The following is a 14750-nucleotide window of genomic DNA, read 5'->3' on the forward strand; positions in this document are numbered from 1 at the left end:
AGATTTTTCTGATTAAGCTCTATATATATATATATATATATATATATATATATATATATATATATATATATATACATATAGATATACATATATATGTATATGTATGTACATATACATATACATTCTAAATAAACAAATCACCCCTTTTTAATACAATAATAATCTTTAAACATTGCGTGTTGCTTTCCTGTGCCCACAGTGTTTTTCCTGCGTTATCTAGCTGCAATTAGGGGTGTGGGTGGAATGCCATTATGTTTTCATTTCAGGAACTGAAACCCAGGCATCTTTGGAAATCTTTTCCTGCAAGAGTGCTTGTCATTCTTCCCTCTTCCAGAGGCTAGTCCCCTAAATGTTCCCCTGGTGCCGTCTTCCCAAAGCCCAAGAAGCTTCTGCCCAGTTTAGGGACGAAGGCATGATTTCCCTCGCCTCTGGCCCTAACTGTTCCCCTACGAAAAATTTCACTGCACACCACTGGGGATGTCATCAAGTTGTTGGGTTTCAGATGGACTGAAGAGAGGCACAGGGAGCTCACCTGCTTCACGTGAGATTTTAACGGCGCTTGTGTCTCCCACCGCTAGAAAACGGGTGAGGCGGCAGGGTTTAATTCTGACATGCCCTCCAACATTCCTCAGAAACTGTGAACCTGCTATCTATGCCCAGCCTGTATCTATGTTTAAATAAACCATATATCACACAAAAGGCTTAGTAAACCACCAGTTGCCTCATTCCAAAAGAAAGAAAAGCTAGGCCTATGCTGGACTCTTGGGAGTTTTCATGGCTCAAACGAATTGCAGAGCACGCAACACTAGGCCAAAGCGTCTAAGATTCAAAATAATCATTCTTATTCTGCTTACACATTTCTGATATTATCAGTTCAAAATTGTAAAATAGAAAAGCACACATCAGTGTGTGGACTTGGAGACAGGTTTAAAGACGGTTTAGTTATTAGGAAATTATAATGCTTTTCCTGTTATGTTGTGGGTGAACATATCAGACGACACAGCGATTCTTCAAGCAGCTCTTGTTTATTCACAGGCCAGGACAGAACTGAAGGGTTCAGTCAGCCTGCTTATATAGAGCTCCAGTACAATGTAACTGTAACAATTTTCTAAAACTATCCAATCACTGAACGTCACTTTCGATCCCTTATTTGCATAACTATCTACAGTATCCCCCTGCTGGCCCAGGGTGAGAACTTCAGTACATAACATTTCCATTCATTGCTTTGAAGTCCAACCTGAGGGAAGGGTTAGAGCATCTTCTCTGCATGGAGAAGGCTCCCCCAGATAGAGCTGAGAATGTCCCATCATAAAAGTCCATGGTTCTGTCTTCTTCCTTGTTACGTCACTGCATGGTGCTGTTTCAGATGAACTACTTAGGATTCTTCTCACAGATACAGTGGTGTTCCTGGTGGCATGACACTGGTTTCAGTTCTCCTGCTGCAAGAGTTGCACATTCATCGTCCGCCGCTTTGGGTCTCATTGCAAAGCTGTAAAAACAGAGTGCAGCAGAACTGTGAAGTTGACCGTGTTTGCTACAACTAAGTATAATGGCTGATCATTGGCTAAGGCCCTGATCAGCAACTCCTTTCCTGAGAAGCCTAACTTTGATGGAGAAGCAGAGGAAGGGGTTGTGTGGATCAAAGCCCCAGACATTGCCCACCCAAAACGGCCAATTCCCAGTGTTGCTCCTCCATGCTCATTTTGCTTCTCAGGCTAGTACTCAGGGGAACCAGATGGCACTAGTAAATGGACAAGAGGTGCCTTATTGGCCAGCTTGTTAACTCCCTCAGCTTCAAAACTCCCTAGGAAAGTCTAAAAACTCCCTGGGGGTGTTGTCCTCAGCTTTTTCAGACTCAGGTCCCACCTTCACCCCCAACCTGCAACATGATGCGAGGTTGTAAGTTGCTTTCAGTTTCACTTTTCTGAGAAAACTGACTAACCAATAGCCTCCTTATAGTTAAACCAATTTGAATAAGCCACCAACGAAACCATGGCTTTGATAGCAGCAAATTAGTGAAGCCACCAGACAAGGTCCAGACAATCAAACAAACAAACCATAATTTAATAAACTGTGCAGACAAGGAACAAGATACTAGAAAACACTTGTGTTCTGATCACTAAGCAAAGGAAGAAACACACAGTTTTTAAACCTGTGCAGTACAGGATGTGTCAAAGGGAACGATAGGTAAAATAGGTAAACAACCCCTGGATGGTTAAGTCCAGTCAAAGGCGACTATTGCTCATCTTGCTTTCAGGCCGAGGGAATTAGTGTTTGTCCACAGGCAGCTTTCTGGGTCATGTGGGTCACAACTAAACTGCTTCTGGCGCAACAGGACACCGTGATGGAAGCCAGAGTACACTGAAACGCCGTTTACCTTCTCGCCGCAGTGGTACCTATTTATCTACTTGCACTGGCGTGCTTTCGAACTGCTAGGTTGGGAAAAGCTGGAATAGAGCAACAGGAGCTCACCCCATAACATGGATTCGAACTGCTGATTGGAAGAGGGAATGAATGCAGCATATGGCGAGCGGAATTTAGCCATGATTAATAACAGGGGAGGGATTCTGGCAGAGATTCTTGGTGTGACACTAGGACCCGATTTACCGTATATGTAATGTTAAACCAAAGTATGACTTAGCACAATTGCACAAGCATGTGGGAACTGCTGTGGGCTAACCCATCATTTGGATTAGTATATGATCCAGACTCTGTCACATGGTTTGTCTTTTTCAAAGCAGGACCATGTGGGGTAACCGGCTTCATATAACCAATATGCTTAAGTCTAAATGCATGAAGGGGTTAATTCCAAAGAGTAAGCTGTCCTGCCAGACTACACCTAGGTCACTTCCTCTCACCTTGGGAGGAAGCCCTGTTGGGACTTAGCATTACATGTGAACTGAGCCTAGAGATGTTATGGCAGTGTCCTTGTTTTCATCTGTGAGATGTTGAAGAATATATCTTCAAGAGTAATGCAGAAGAGGGCATTCTGGCAGATGCAACTTGCCATGCAGGCATGAGAAAAGTTGCGTTTGCTGAAATTACCACTTCTTGACAGCAACTCAATATGCAGGATACCCTTTTTGGCATCAAGTCATCCTGAGCATCATCTTATCTGAAGGTATTCCAGTACTATATACAACAGAGAGGGACGGGGGTGGCACTGTGGGTTAAACCACAGAGCCTAGGACTTGCCAATCAGAAGGTCAGCGGTTCAAATCCCTGCAACGGGGTGAGCTCCCGTTGCTCAGTCCCTGCTCCTGCCAACCTAGCAGTTTGAAAGCACCTCAAAGTAGATAAATAGGTGGGAAGGTAAATGGCATTTCCGTGCGCTGCTCTGGTTCACCAGAAGCGGCTTAGTCATGCTGGCCACATGACCCGGAAGCTGTACGCCGGCTCCCTCGGCCAATAAAGCGAGATGAGCGCCGCAACCCCAGAGTCAGTCACGACTGGACCTAATGGTCAGGGGTCCCTTTATACAACAGAGAGCTTTCCAGAAACAGGGCCAGTGAGTGAAGACGATGCCCCATGGAGGATGTAACCCACCCACCATAAGAAGGGTGAAAGAGAATATCACACATACAGGTTATTCTTGAGTTCCGTGCCGTCGATCCATAGCCATTTGTTTTGAGCCACTGTATATGTTAGTCCAATGAAATAAGAACCTATTGCAGTTTTATTCTGAATAAACTCCTGGCAAGAGAAGAATGAATGAATGAATGAATGAATGAATGAATGAATGAATGAATGAGGAAAATCAGGGCAGAAGAAATCACAACTGGCAAGGACGGCCAGATGAAAATGATGTTTTTTTCCAGCTCCCATTAAGGCAGAAGAATCTATTTGTGCCTTCAAGGACAATGAAGCATTCAGACCACATGAAAACGATACCACACTTTTTGTCACTCTAGTAGCTTCCAGATGCTTTTGGCTACAACTCCAGCCAGCAGAAAACATCTGGAGGCCACCACACTGCTGAAGATTGTCTTAAAGGTTGTTCCCAGGACACTTAAACTACAATTCCCACGATTCTTTGGGGAAATTCATGTACTTTAAATGTGACTTGGATGAGCTTTACAGGTATGGTGTGAATTCTGTGCAAGATGTTCTCAACTCTCCTTATCCCTGGTTAAAGAAATTTAACTCCAGCGGCACATTTTTTTCTCATCAAAGTGGGCCCAATCTTACCAGTTCATTTCTATCACTGATGATCGCTAGGTCGGAGCTCCATTGCATGCAATCGACTCGGCAGTGGAACCAAACCTCCTTGGTTTCAGTAAACCAAAATTCACTCCCTCTGTGTCTTTCCCATGTAGGAGGCTTCTGAGGAATCTGGACTGCAGCATGATAAAAGGAGATGAACACATAAAGGACTCAATATTAATAATGAAAATTCCAACTCTAGAAGGGAATGGTGACTCACAAACTGTCACCACCAGAAAGGACTTTGCCCCCATTGAAATGCCATCTTAGGTGCCTGCTTGCTGCTTTCCTAGACCCTAGCTGGGCATTCTTGATCTTGCTGAAACTGCATGCATGCCTCCACTGAGGGGCAGGTGGGGCAATTTTGTGTATGTCCCTCTTCCTTCAATGAGTGGATGGAGACAAGATCTACAAGAAGGTTCTTAGGCCTCCAGCTGGATATATGGAAGGTTAAATTGAAAAAAAGGCAGTGTAGTTTAGGAGTATTGGTTTAGTTACATATTTATCTAACTGCCAAAGAACTGTGTTCCTTTGCTTTCTGCCCCTGCCCCCCCCAGTCTGTTCACTGAACATGTATTGGCAAGGAGTCCCATCCGAAGGCAGTCATGTTTAGGGAAGTTTTTAATGACTGGTATTTTAATGTACTTTTAATCTTTTGTTGGAAGCCGCCCAGAGTGGCTGGGGAAATCCAGCCAGATGGGTGGGGTATAAATAATAAAGTTGTTGTTGTTGTTGTTGTTGTTGTTGTTGTTGTTGTTGTTGTTGTTGTCATCGTCCCTATTACAACTGTGTCCCCTGGAACCACTCGCAACCTCTGCATGTTTATAATTAAACTACATCCACATCATACAATTAAAGCAGTATCGTCTCACTTTTAACCATAGTAGCTTCCAGCATATACAAAATCATAATAAAACACTTTTTAAAAACTTCTCTATGCAGGGCTGCCTTCAGATGTCTTCTAAAGCTTGTGTAGGGTAAAGGTAAAGGTCCGCCTGCCCGTACGGGCCAGTCTTGCCAGACTCTAGGGTTGTGCGCTCATCTCACTCTATAGGCCGGGAGCCAGCGCTGTCCGCAGACACTTCCGGGTCACGTGGCCAGCGTGACAAGCTGCATCTGGTGAGGCAGCGCAGCACACGGAACGCCGTTTACCTTCCCGCTGGTAAGCGGTCCCTATTTATCTACTTGCAGCCGGGGGTGCTTTCGAACTGCTAGGTTGGCAGGAGCTGGGACCGAACAACAGGAGCTTACCCCGCCGCGGGGATTCGAACCGCCGACCATGCGATCGGCAAGTCCTAGGCGCTGAGGTTTTTACCCACAGCGCCACCCGCGTCCCTCGACGCTTGTGTAGTGTAAAGCTTGTGTAGTTACTACTATTCCCAGAGATGTGGATTTTCATATGTTACTGGTGCCACAAAAGAACCACCTGCAGGGACTTGCCAGAACATTCAGGGTACCAGAATGACGCAGCTTCAAGATTATTATTGTGACTGTGTGTGCCTGCCTGCCTGTTTTCCATCTCCTCAATCTATACATTTAAAAATAAACAATTTATTATGAAAAGCATTAAAAGTCTCCCATGCTCTCTCCCGACTAGAAAATAGATCCATAACACCTCTTTTTTTTTTTTACAGCACAATATAATTAATACTACTGGTTTCTGTTTCCAAATAATCAAATGACATGATACCTGTGGTTGCAATTGTAGCTCTTGCTTCAGGCAGGTTCGGAGTAGTCAGCTGTTCTGAAAACAAATATATTTTTGGCCTCTATTAATAAACTTTGAAAAGCTGTACAACTGTAGTCTTCTTCTATTTAGATTTGGGGTAAATTTTGATAGGTATTTCCAAAAATACCATACTTTGGGTTCAATCTGGACTGAGTTAATTATTCACTTTTCATTTCATTTTTATACTGGGGGGTGTCTCAAAGCAGTTTACAACCTTCATTAAAACAGCAAATAAAAAAATTCAAAATAATATCTTACTGAAGAAAGTCAAATATAAAGTATACATTTAAATACAATTAACATTCATTGAAACATAATTAACAGGAAACTAAAAAATTGTGCTGCTCTGGTTCGCGAGAAGAGGCTTAGTCATGCTGGCCACATGACCCGGCCAGTAAAGCAAGATGAGCGCCGCAACCTCAGAGTCATCCGTGACTGGACCTAATGGGCAGGGGTCCCTTTACCTTTACCTAAAAAATTATCCTAAACGGTTTTTTAAAAAAAAACCTGCAGAGGAGGTCAACTGCAGAATGCACGTTTAGCAGAGCAAAGTTAACAAAAAAATCTTAAACATTTCAAAAGAAAGCATTATTAAGTGAAGTCAAATATAAAAGGTACATAATTGTAATTAGTTCCCACTGAAATCAATCAGTTTTATGTCATGATTAACTTTTCAAACTATTTTTTAAAAATTGATTTCAATACTGTAGAGCCTAAATGAATCATGACTTCAAGCTATAGCTGCAAAGATCCCTGCAGACAGAGAGAGAGAGAGAGCGCTTTCAGTCAACACCTAATCTTTATACCCTGTGAAATATACTCGGAGTCGAGAGTGGATTTCATGCTCTTTATTCAGCTCATAGTGCTGAGGAGGAATGGAAGTTCCCCCAGAATGTCTGCCTTATATACATTATTTACAAAATGGGCCCCACGTGATTGGCTAATTCCGGGATTCTCCTGTAGGCCAATCAGGTTGCGGATTCACTTCCACCTGGAACTGGATTGGGTGGCTCCTGTGGACCAATCAGACTGCTGCATTCTGGACCCTATTGTTCTAGGACCAATCAGACTGCTGCATTCTGAATCCTATTGTTCTAGGACCAATCAGACTGTTGCCTTTTGGGTCCTATTCAACTCAGTACATAACACCCTGCTTGCATCAGGGATCAGCACTACTTTTAAGCCCCTGAGTGGAACCAATTCCAGAACGACTTCCATTTGGTGCCAAATGTAAAAAGGTTCAAAATGCACACATCCATGGCTTCACCTGACCCACACTTGATGTCATAATATGAGACAGACGGACATGGCTGGGGGGAAATGGCCTCATGGGCCAAATTAGAACTCCTGAGTAACCTAGATTGGCCTGTGTACTGGAGATTCTCCTTCTCTGTTGTATAAGTATTCTCCTTTTATTCTATCCTGTTTGGTGAAGAACCATAGCTGTCAACGTTTCCCTTTTTTTAAGGGAAATTCCCTTATTCTGAATAGGATTCCTCACAAGAAAAGGGAAAAGTTGACAGCTATGTGAAGAACCATTTCTTTTCTATTGGCTGTAACTGTTTCAGCATCACTTCCCACCCCCACCCCGCCGCCAAACTGACTGGTGGTTCTCTCTACTTCCTGTCACATGGATTATTTCAGCCAGTCAGGAACTGCATCATGAACAGAATGATGTCTCAGATTTGGTAGCAAATCAAATTTGGCTACATTATGATGTCACCATATTCAAAAGAGGAAAATGCTTTCTGATGTAGTACCGTGGCTGAGCCTTGCCAATTAGGGTGCGCATAGAGTGTGACATCACAACATTATGTAGTCAATCAAGGTTGGATACGTGACTGCGTTACTGATTCACTGCAAAATAAAGTCAAATAAAAGTGACAGCAAATCAGGACTATTTCATCATTGATCGATGAGTGTTGCGGAAACGGTGAAAAAAAGAATTGCATTTTTCAGCAAGAATGTTTGCAAAACCCTTCTTTATTTAAGCTCAGAGATTCCCCAGAGAACTGTTGTAGTGTTACCTGTATAATTCTCCTCAGGAATGAAGCTGAAGTTTCCCCTAGGGAAGATCTGTGGAACTGAAAACAAGAACATTTGGAATGGTGTCTGTCTGATGAGCACTCCTTAACATGGCTGCTAAAATTCAGTATGCATGCAGTCATATTTCCTTGTCGGCTAGGAGAGCAAGTCCATCATAAGCACTAAGAGCAGACGATGTCACTTAATGGCCTTATTAGGCAAGCCTCTGTTTCTGTCAGCCCCTTATCTGCACTATTGGGATGATAATGGTCACTTGATGGCTCTGAGGGATGACTGAGGGATGTGTACAAAGGCACTTTGAAGCACTCAGCTTGCAGGATCAGGACAAAGGCCTACAGTGGTGCCCCGCAAGACGAATGCCTCGCAAGACAGAAAACTCGCTAGACGAAAGAGTTTTCCGTTTTGGAGGTGCTTCGCAAAACGAATCTCCTATGGGCTTGCTTCGCAAGACGACAATGTCTTGCGAGTTCCTGCTGGTTTTTTCCCTCCCCCCCTTTTTCTAAGCCGCTAAGCCGCTTATCAGCTGATCCGATAAGCCGATAAGCCACTAAAAGCCGCTAATAGCGCTAATCCGCTAATCTGTCAATGGGCTTGCTTCGCAAGACGAAAAAACCGGTAGACGAAGAGAATCACAGAACGGATTCTTTTCGTCTTGCGAGGCACCACTGTATCTGGTCCAGCATTCTGTTCTTGTTGGACCTTTTCCATATCTGCTATTGGGTCCCCGGAGCACAGATTCACACAAAATGTCAACCAACCTTGCAGGATTTAACAGGATTTATTTGCATATGCAGGACAAAAGTACAGAGCAATAAGTTTGCAATCTGCACCACCCAGTCAGGGTGCGCCCCCTTTTTATACATTTGCAGAATACAATGCCACCTGATTTCTTGTAAACCACCTGATTTCTGGGAAATCAAAAGTTATAGTAAGTTCCTATTACCATGTAAGGTCTTGGTTTCCTTTCTTCCTGCCATCTCCCTCCTCCCTGCCATCTCCCACATCACCACGGCCATGTGCATTCCTGAGTTTGCTCATCTCTTTACAACCTTCAATAATAAACATTTGAGCCTGTTCCATCAATGCCATCCTTGTTCACCTGACAGACTTCTCCTTTCTCAGAAAGGCCTTGGGGGCGGGGGCGTTGCTATGGCCCTACATTCTCACAGTGACCAGATGAGTTTTGGAAGCCCCAAGCATGATGTAAGTGCAATAGCACACTCCTCGCTTGTGTTCCCTAGCAACCGTCATATCGCTTTTAGTCATTGTTAGCCTTGCCTTACATGAAGCTGACTAAACCTCTTTTAAGGTCGTCCAGGTTTGTGGCCATAATAGCATCCTGGAAAAAAAACGATTTCCATGGTTTTATCTATGTGCCGCATGAAGAAAGACTTCCTTTTGCCTGTTCTGAATTTCCCACCATTCAGCTCCCGTAGATCACCCTCTGCTTCAGTGTCAGGGCTGCCTCAGGTCTCAGCTCACGAAAGACCAACGCCAAGTTCTTCTTATATACAAGGACGTTTATTGCAGTTCATAATAAATTCCACAACCGAGGCGCGCAGCCCCCACGTCTGTTAACCTTAGACGGTAGAAGTCCCCTCTGAATCCGTCCCTCCCCTACACCAGTTTAAGAGGCTTACGCTGCTCCACCTCTTTCTCTCTTTCCTTTTCCGCAGGGTCCTTCTGCCCGCTGGGGTTCCGCTTCTTCGGGATTCTCCTGACGCTGAATCCTCAGACTGCTCTCCCCCCCTCCTGCGTGCTTTTGGCCCTGGCTCCTCCTCCTCCGGGCTCCCTGTACTTCCGCGCGCCTCTATATTTGAACTTGGCGCGCACGTCCAACCTCTAACCTTCCTTTTGACAGTTATGCTACTCCCCTCACTGCCCTCCTCCCCTTCCGGGAGAATGGCTTCCTCTGAGCCCTCCTCCTTCTCTGCTGCCGGAGCTGTTTCCCCTGACACACTGGAACCTCCCCCCCTTCGCTGCGCTCTGGTGGAGAAGCCGGCCCTGATTCCCAGCTGCCGCTTTGGGGTCCCCTGCTGGCCCCCCACTCCTGACACTCTCCCCCTGGGGCTCCCCTTGCCCTGACCACGGGCGCCCCCTTCTGGGAATCCTCTGATTCGCTGGAGAGACTCATGGAATCCCTTGCGTCATTGTCATCCTCTTCCTCGCTGTCCTGGGATTCCTCTCCATCGCTCTCCATCTCCTGCCTTCCCTGTGCCTCTGTCCCTGTACCCCTGACATTCAGTATTATGTATCTACTTCCTTTGTGATGCCTCCCTCACCTTTACCTTTTCCCAAGGTAAAAAGTCCATCACGCTTTAACATTTCCTCATGGGGGGCTTGTTCCAGCCTATTCATCGTGTTCCTTGACCCTTTCCACACCTTTTTGAGGTGTTGAGATCAGAACGGTACACAGTATTCCGGGTGGGGGCTCACCACAGATTTGCTAAAAAAGGCATTATAATATTGGCAGCTTTTATTTCTTTCCTAGTAATCTCCTATTCAACTTTTTCACAGCACTAAGGGGACATTGTCATTGCCACATACAGAATACAATAGAAATGATGGCTATCACAAGTGAAAATAAATATGAAAATAGAAAGGCAGCCTTGAAACTAAAACCTGACCAATACTTACTGAAAACAAGGAACAGGGATGTCCCTGTAAGCTTGAGCAACAAGAGGGTTATTCCAGGAACAATATGCTGCCAAGCCATGTTGGCTAATCTGAAAGAGTTCAGTAGTATTTTATTAGCAACCAAAGATCATGGTTTATGTCACATGTAATAGCAAGTTTATTACCCCATGTTGCATCCAATCCAATGAAAAATAAGTTGTGCTTAAAACAAGCCCCATTGAAGCCAACGAGTTATTAGTCACACAATTACCTTAAGCATTCACAACTTTAGCTGGATAGGATCAAAGAATCCTCAACAGACCAGCTCTTTCAGATTTATTACAAAAGTAATATTGATTGAAGTGTAAATATAAATTAACCCCCTCTCCCGATGGACAGTATTTCAGGATTCAGATTACATTTCTTTAAAGCTCAGTATATCCCACAAGTAGAATTAAGAACACTCTGTTTAATATAATATTCAATATATTGCAATAGGTAAGGCTATTTCCGCTCTCTTACAATGTTCATTATTTTCTATAACCTATAATCAAAACAAATGACTATATTTGTTGGCTAGTATACCCTCCAAGTGTCCTGATTTTCTTGGGACAGCCCTGGAATTACAGAAGCCGTCCCGATTCTGATTTGATCTCAGAATGTCTCAGTGTTCCATTTTCGTCCCCTCCATGTCTGCGAGAGCAATTAAAAGTGGTATGTGTGTAGGTGCAAAAACAGAGTCCTGTTTATACTGAAAGTAAAATACCTGCACCAAATGAAGGAAATTGTTAAACTGGCATTCAAAGCCCTTCCTATAATTTTGAAGGAAAATGTCACAAATCCATTTTAACTTATTTAATTGCAATGCACCAAAAGCCTGCCATTTCTTAGGAAACATGTAAAGTGTTTATTCCTTTATTGTAAATGGAGCCTTAAGACTGTCTACTCAGAAGTAAGTCCCACTGTATTCAATTGAGTTTATCCCAGGTAACTGGGTAAAGACTGTTCAGCAAACCTAAGTATTTTTACTCAGAACTAAGTCCCACTGAGTTCAATAGGATTTACTCTCCTGATCATGTTCCTGATCATTCTCACAGTTTCTATTATTTTTATTATTATTATTATTATTATTATTATTATTATTATTATTATTATTCCCCACCTTTTCCCCTGACAGGGACTCAAGGCAGCTTGCAGATTTTATTTCATTCCATTTATCTGTAGGTGTTGTACATAATCCCCTCCCTCACACATTTTTTTCTTTACAACAATCTACGTGAGGTAGATTCAGCTGAGAGGCTGTAATCCCCATATTTTCATCTGAGAAATGTTGGAAGGTATGAGAGAGATCTCCTTTTCGTTTTTTCTTAATTCATCTAATCCTTCTTCAGTTGATCCTATTTTCCCTTAAAATGACCAAACCATGTTATATGTGCATTTGTGTGTGTGTGTGTGTGTGTGTGTGTGTGTGTGTGTGTGTGTTGTATTTGATAGAAAATATACTCACACTCTTCTTTAAAAAGAAAACCAGATGAGAAGCAAATATTACCTATTAGAAGGACTCTGTAAAGATGAGAAAGCTTTCCGCTTCAGTTCAGACCGTTTGATTTTCACTCCTTGTTTTGTCGATATTCTGCGTGATCCTGCCTTTAACCCTCCGCTATGAGAGAGGGGAAATATTTCTTCTCCTTCCCTCTCTTGGTAAGCCAAAGTCCTGGCCGACGGTTCTACCTCTTTTTCTTCCTCCTCTGTGTCAACATCCCAGTTATGACATACATCATTTTTTCCTCTCTCTCTCTCATGGCTTCCTGCTGACCGAGACCTTTGGAAATCAGACTAAAGTTTGGCTGGCTCACAAAATTGCGTAACTCTGCGGATCGGAAGTTTGGGGAACTAACACTTTTTGGTAGTTCTTCCCACCCTGCAGTGTATATTTCAGAAATATTTTGAATAAAGAAAAGCGAGCGTCTTACAGTGGTACCTCGGATTAAGTACTTAATTCGTTCCGGAGGTCTGTTCTTAACCTGAAACTGTTCTTAACCTGAAGCACCACTTTAGCTAATGGGGCTTCCTGCCACTGCCGCACGGCCGGAGCACGATTTCTGTTCTCATCCTGAAGCAAAGTTCTTAACCTGAAGCACTATTTCTGGGTTAGCGGAGTCTGTAACCTGAAGCGTATGTAACCTGAGGCACCACTGTATTTGATTGCACACTCTGAAACAGACTCCCCCAATCCAGCGGTTGGGCGTTCACTGTGACATAGCCTAATCCTGATTAAATCAAATCCAGCTGGATTTTTGGCTGCGTACGTTTGGTCCCCCACCCTGCACTCAGTTCACCCTGCACACCCTGGGAACGGCTTTGACTGGCCGGCTAATCAGATGAGAGTAGCCGATGGGTCTCAAACCCTGAGTGAGTTAGGGATTTCCCCTGCAGGCTCCAGTGGATTCAGTGAACGAGACCAATAGTGGGTCCAATGGTCAGAAGGCAGTGCTTGCATGTGCTGTAAAGGGCAGATGGGGCTCGTCAGTTTGGAAAGGTAGCATATCTAGGAGAAATAAAACCATGAGGAGTAAACCTACACAAAACCAGAGTCCCTAAGATGGATGGACGGCGCTTTGTAAGCCTCCTTCCGGCAATTCCTGCAGCCATGCAGATGTCAACTGTTATGTACAGAAGTTCTCACCCTGGGCCAGCAGGGGGATAATGTAGATAGTTCCACATATGCAAATAAGGGATCGAAAGTGACGTTCAGTGATTGGATAGTTACAGAAAGTTGTTATAGTTACATTGTAGTGGAGCTCTATCTATATAAGCAGGCTGGCTGAACCTTTCAGTTCAGTTCCGTTCTGACCTGTGAATAAACAAGAGCTGTTTGGAGAATCGCTGTGTCATCTGATATGTTCACCCACAACTTAACATCAACCATATTTCTCTGCTTTCCTTTGGACCACATCAGCAAGGCCGAGTCAGGGGTCTTGTCATTTGGGTAGCCTATGACTGCCATACATGCTGCCCAAATTTGCACCCCAGGGAGGTTGTTTCGGTGCCGCTATTGTGGCAGTTTGATGTCACCCGCAAAAGTGCACTCCATTGTCTCTGAAGACTGACACCTGCCAGCAACAACATCACATTCCAGTTTACTCTGGCTCCAGTGCGCTCCCACCACTGGTGTTTGAAGCCATGGGCACATGACATCAGCTACAATCCGTAGGTATCTTGTAGCTTCTTGAGAAATATTCCTGTTTGATGTGTTCCCCCTCAAACCAGCTTCCATCCGGTTTGAAAACAGAAGCCACAGTTAAGCTGAGATGTGTACATTTCAGATAGTCATTGCACATACTCTTGACGACAGCTCTGGTGAATAGGAGCTGTGTGTGTGTGTGTTTGCATGCACAAGAAAATAAATTGAGTAATGAGCATCAGGAAAAGACATCCCCACCCACTTTTCTGGTGTATACAGCAACGTAAGAATGTGACTCCAATCGCAGCAAGGAGAACCAACCTCTCCGTGTTTCAAGCTGCTAGTGTGTACATAGCCTTGAGGAGGACACAACAGGCTTGTGCCCTGCCAGCCTGAGCCACTTTTGTGTGTGTCCTTCAAAGGAGTTGGCCAGCCAGGCTCCCCACTGCATGGCCGGGCAAGCGACACAGCATGGCCCCACTTGGCTCCGGTGGGCGGGGGTCACTCTAGCAGTGTGCACGGCCCCCATGGCACACCTACCCACCCCGGGCACCAGAAAGAAATGCTCCGCCATTGCTTTCTGGTAGTCTCCAAGCCACCCTCCCATGCTGCTTTTGTTATGATTCATGTTTTCCATAGCATCATAGTTATCTCCCGCTTGCAGCGGCGTAGCGTGAGTTGTCAGCACCCGGGGCAACGCAAGTAATTTGCGCCCCCTAACCCGGGGCAAGGCAAGTAATTTGCGCCCCCCAACCCCTAACCTGCGAGTTGCCGCTGGCGCTGCTGCCCAAACGACACCGCTTGCCCGGAGGAGGAGGGGGGCAGAGAGGCGAGGAAAATGCAACGGCCCAGCAGCTGCAGCAGCACCAGCGGAGGCGGGGCTGTGAGGAGGGGCTGCCTGGCAGGACCGGACGAGTGCTGAGAGCCATTGCCTGCTGGACGCCTTCAGCCCGGGCGCGCGCATAGCTCGTC

At 44.7% G+C, this 14750-nt stretch overlaps 2 protein-coding genes across 4 annotated transcripts in view; one reads left to right on the top strand and one right to left on the bottom strand.

Annotated features, from left to right (window-relative positions):
- Positions 1 to 14750, top strand: part of SRP72 (signal recognition particle 72) — a 216911-nt gene that overhangs the window by 30918 nt on the left and 171243 nt on the right. The window lies entirely within an intron of this gene.
- On the bottom strand, positions 909 to 12626 carry LOC308576948 (C-type lectin domain family 5 member A-like). Of its 3 annotated transcripts, none has more exons than XM_081177068.1 (7): positions 12102 to 12626; positions 10616 to 10704; positions 7960 to 8016; positions 5894 to 5947; positions 4189 to 4337; positions 3584 to 3693; positions 913 to 1489 (listed from the first exon to the last, which is right to left on the bottom strand). In XM_081177068.1, exons 2-7 carry the CDS (start codon positions 10692 to 10694, stop codon positions 1372 to 1374), a joined length of 567 nt encoding a protein of 188 aa, XP_081033194.1. In that variant the 5' UTR covers positions 10695 to 10704; positions 12102 to 12626; the 3' UTR covers positions 913 to 1371. The 3 variants fall into 3 exon arrangements, with proteins under 3 accessions (XP_081033195.1, XP_081033194.1, XP_081033193.1); XM_081177067.1 differs by having other exon boundaries at positions 944 to 1489; positions 12144 to 12623; XM_081177069.1 differs by lacking the exons at positions 7960 to 8016; positions 10616 to 10704; positions 12102 to 12626 and adding an exon at positions 6739 to 6985 and having other exon boundaries at positions 909 to 1489.

This window comes from Podarcis bocagei, assembly GCF_964188305.1.
Source record: "Podarcis bocagei genome assembly, chromosome: 17".
In the NCBI taxonomy this organism is placed as follows: domain Eukaryota; kingdom Metazoa; phylum Chordata; class Lepidosauria; order Squamata; family Lacertidae; genus Podarcis; species Podarcis bocagei.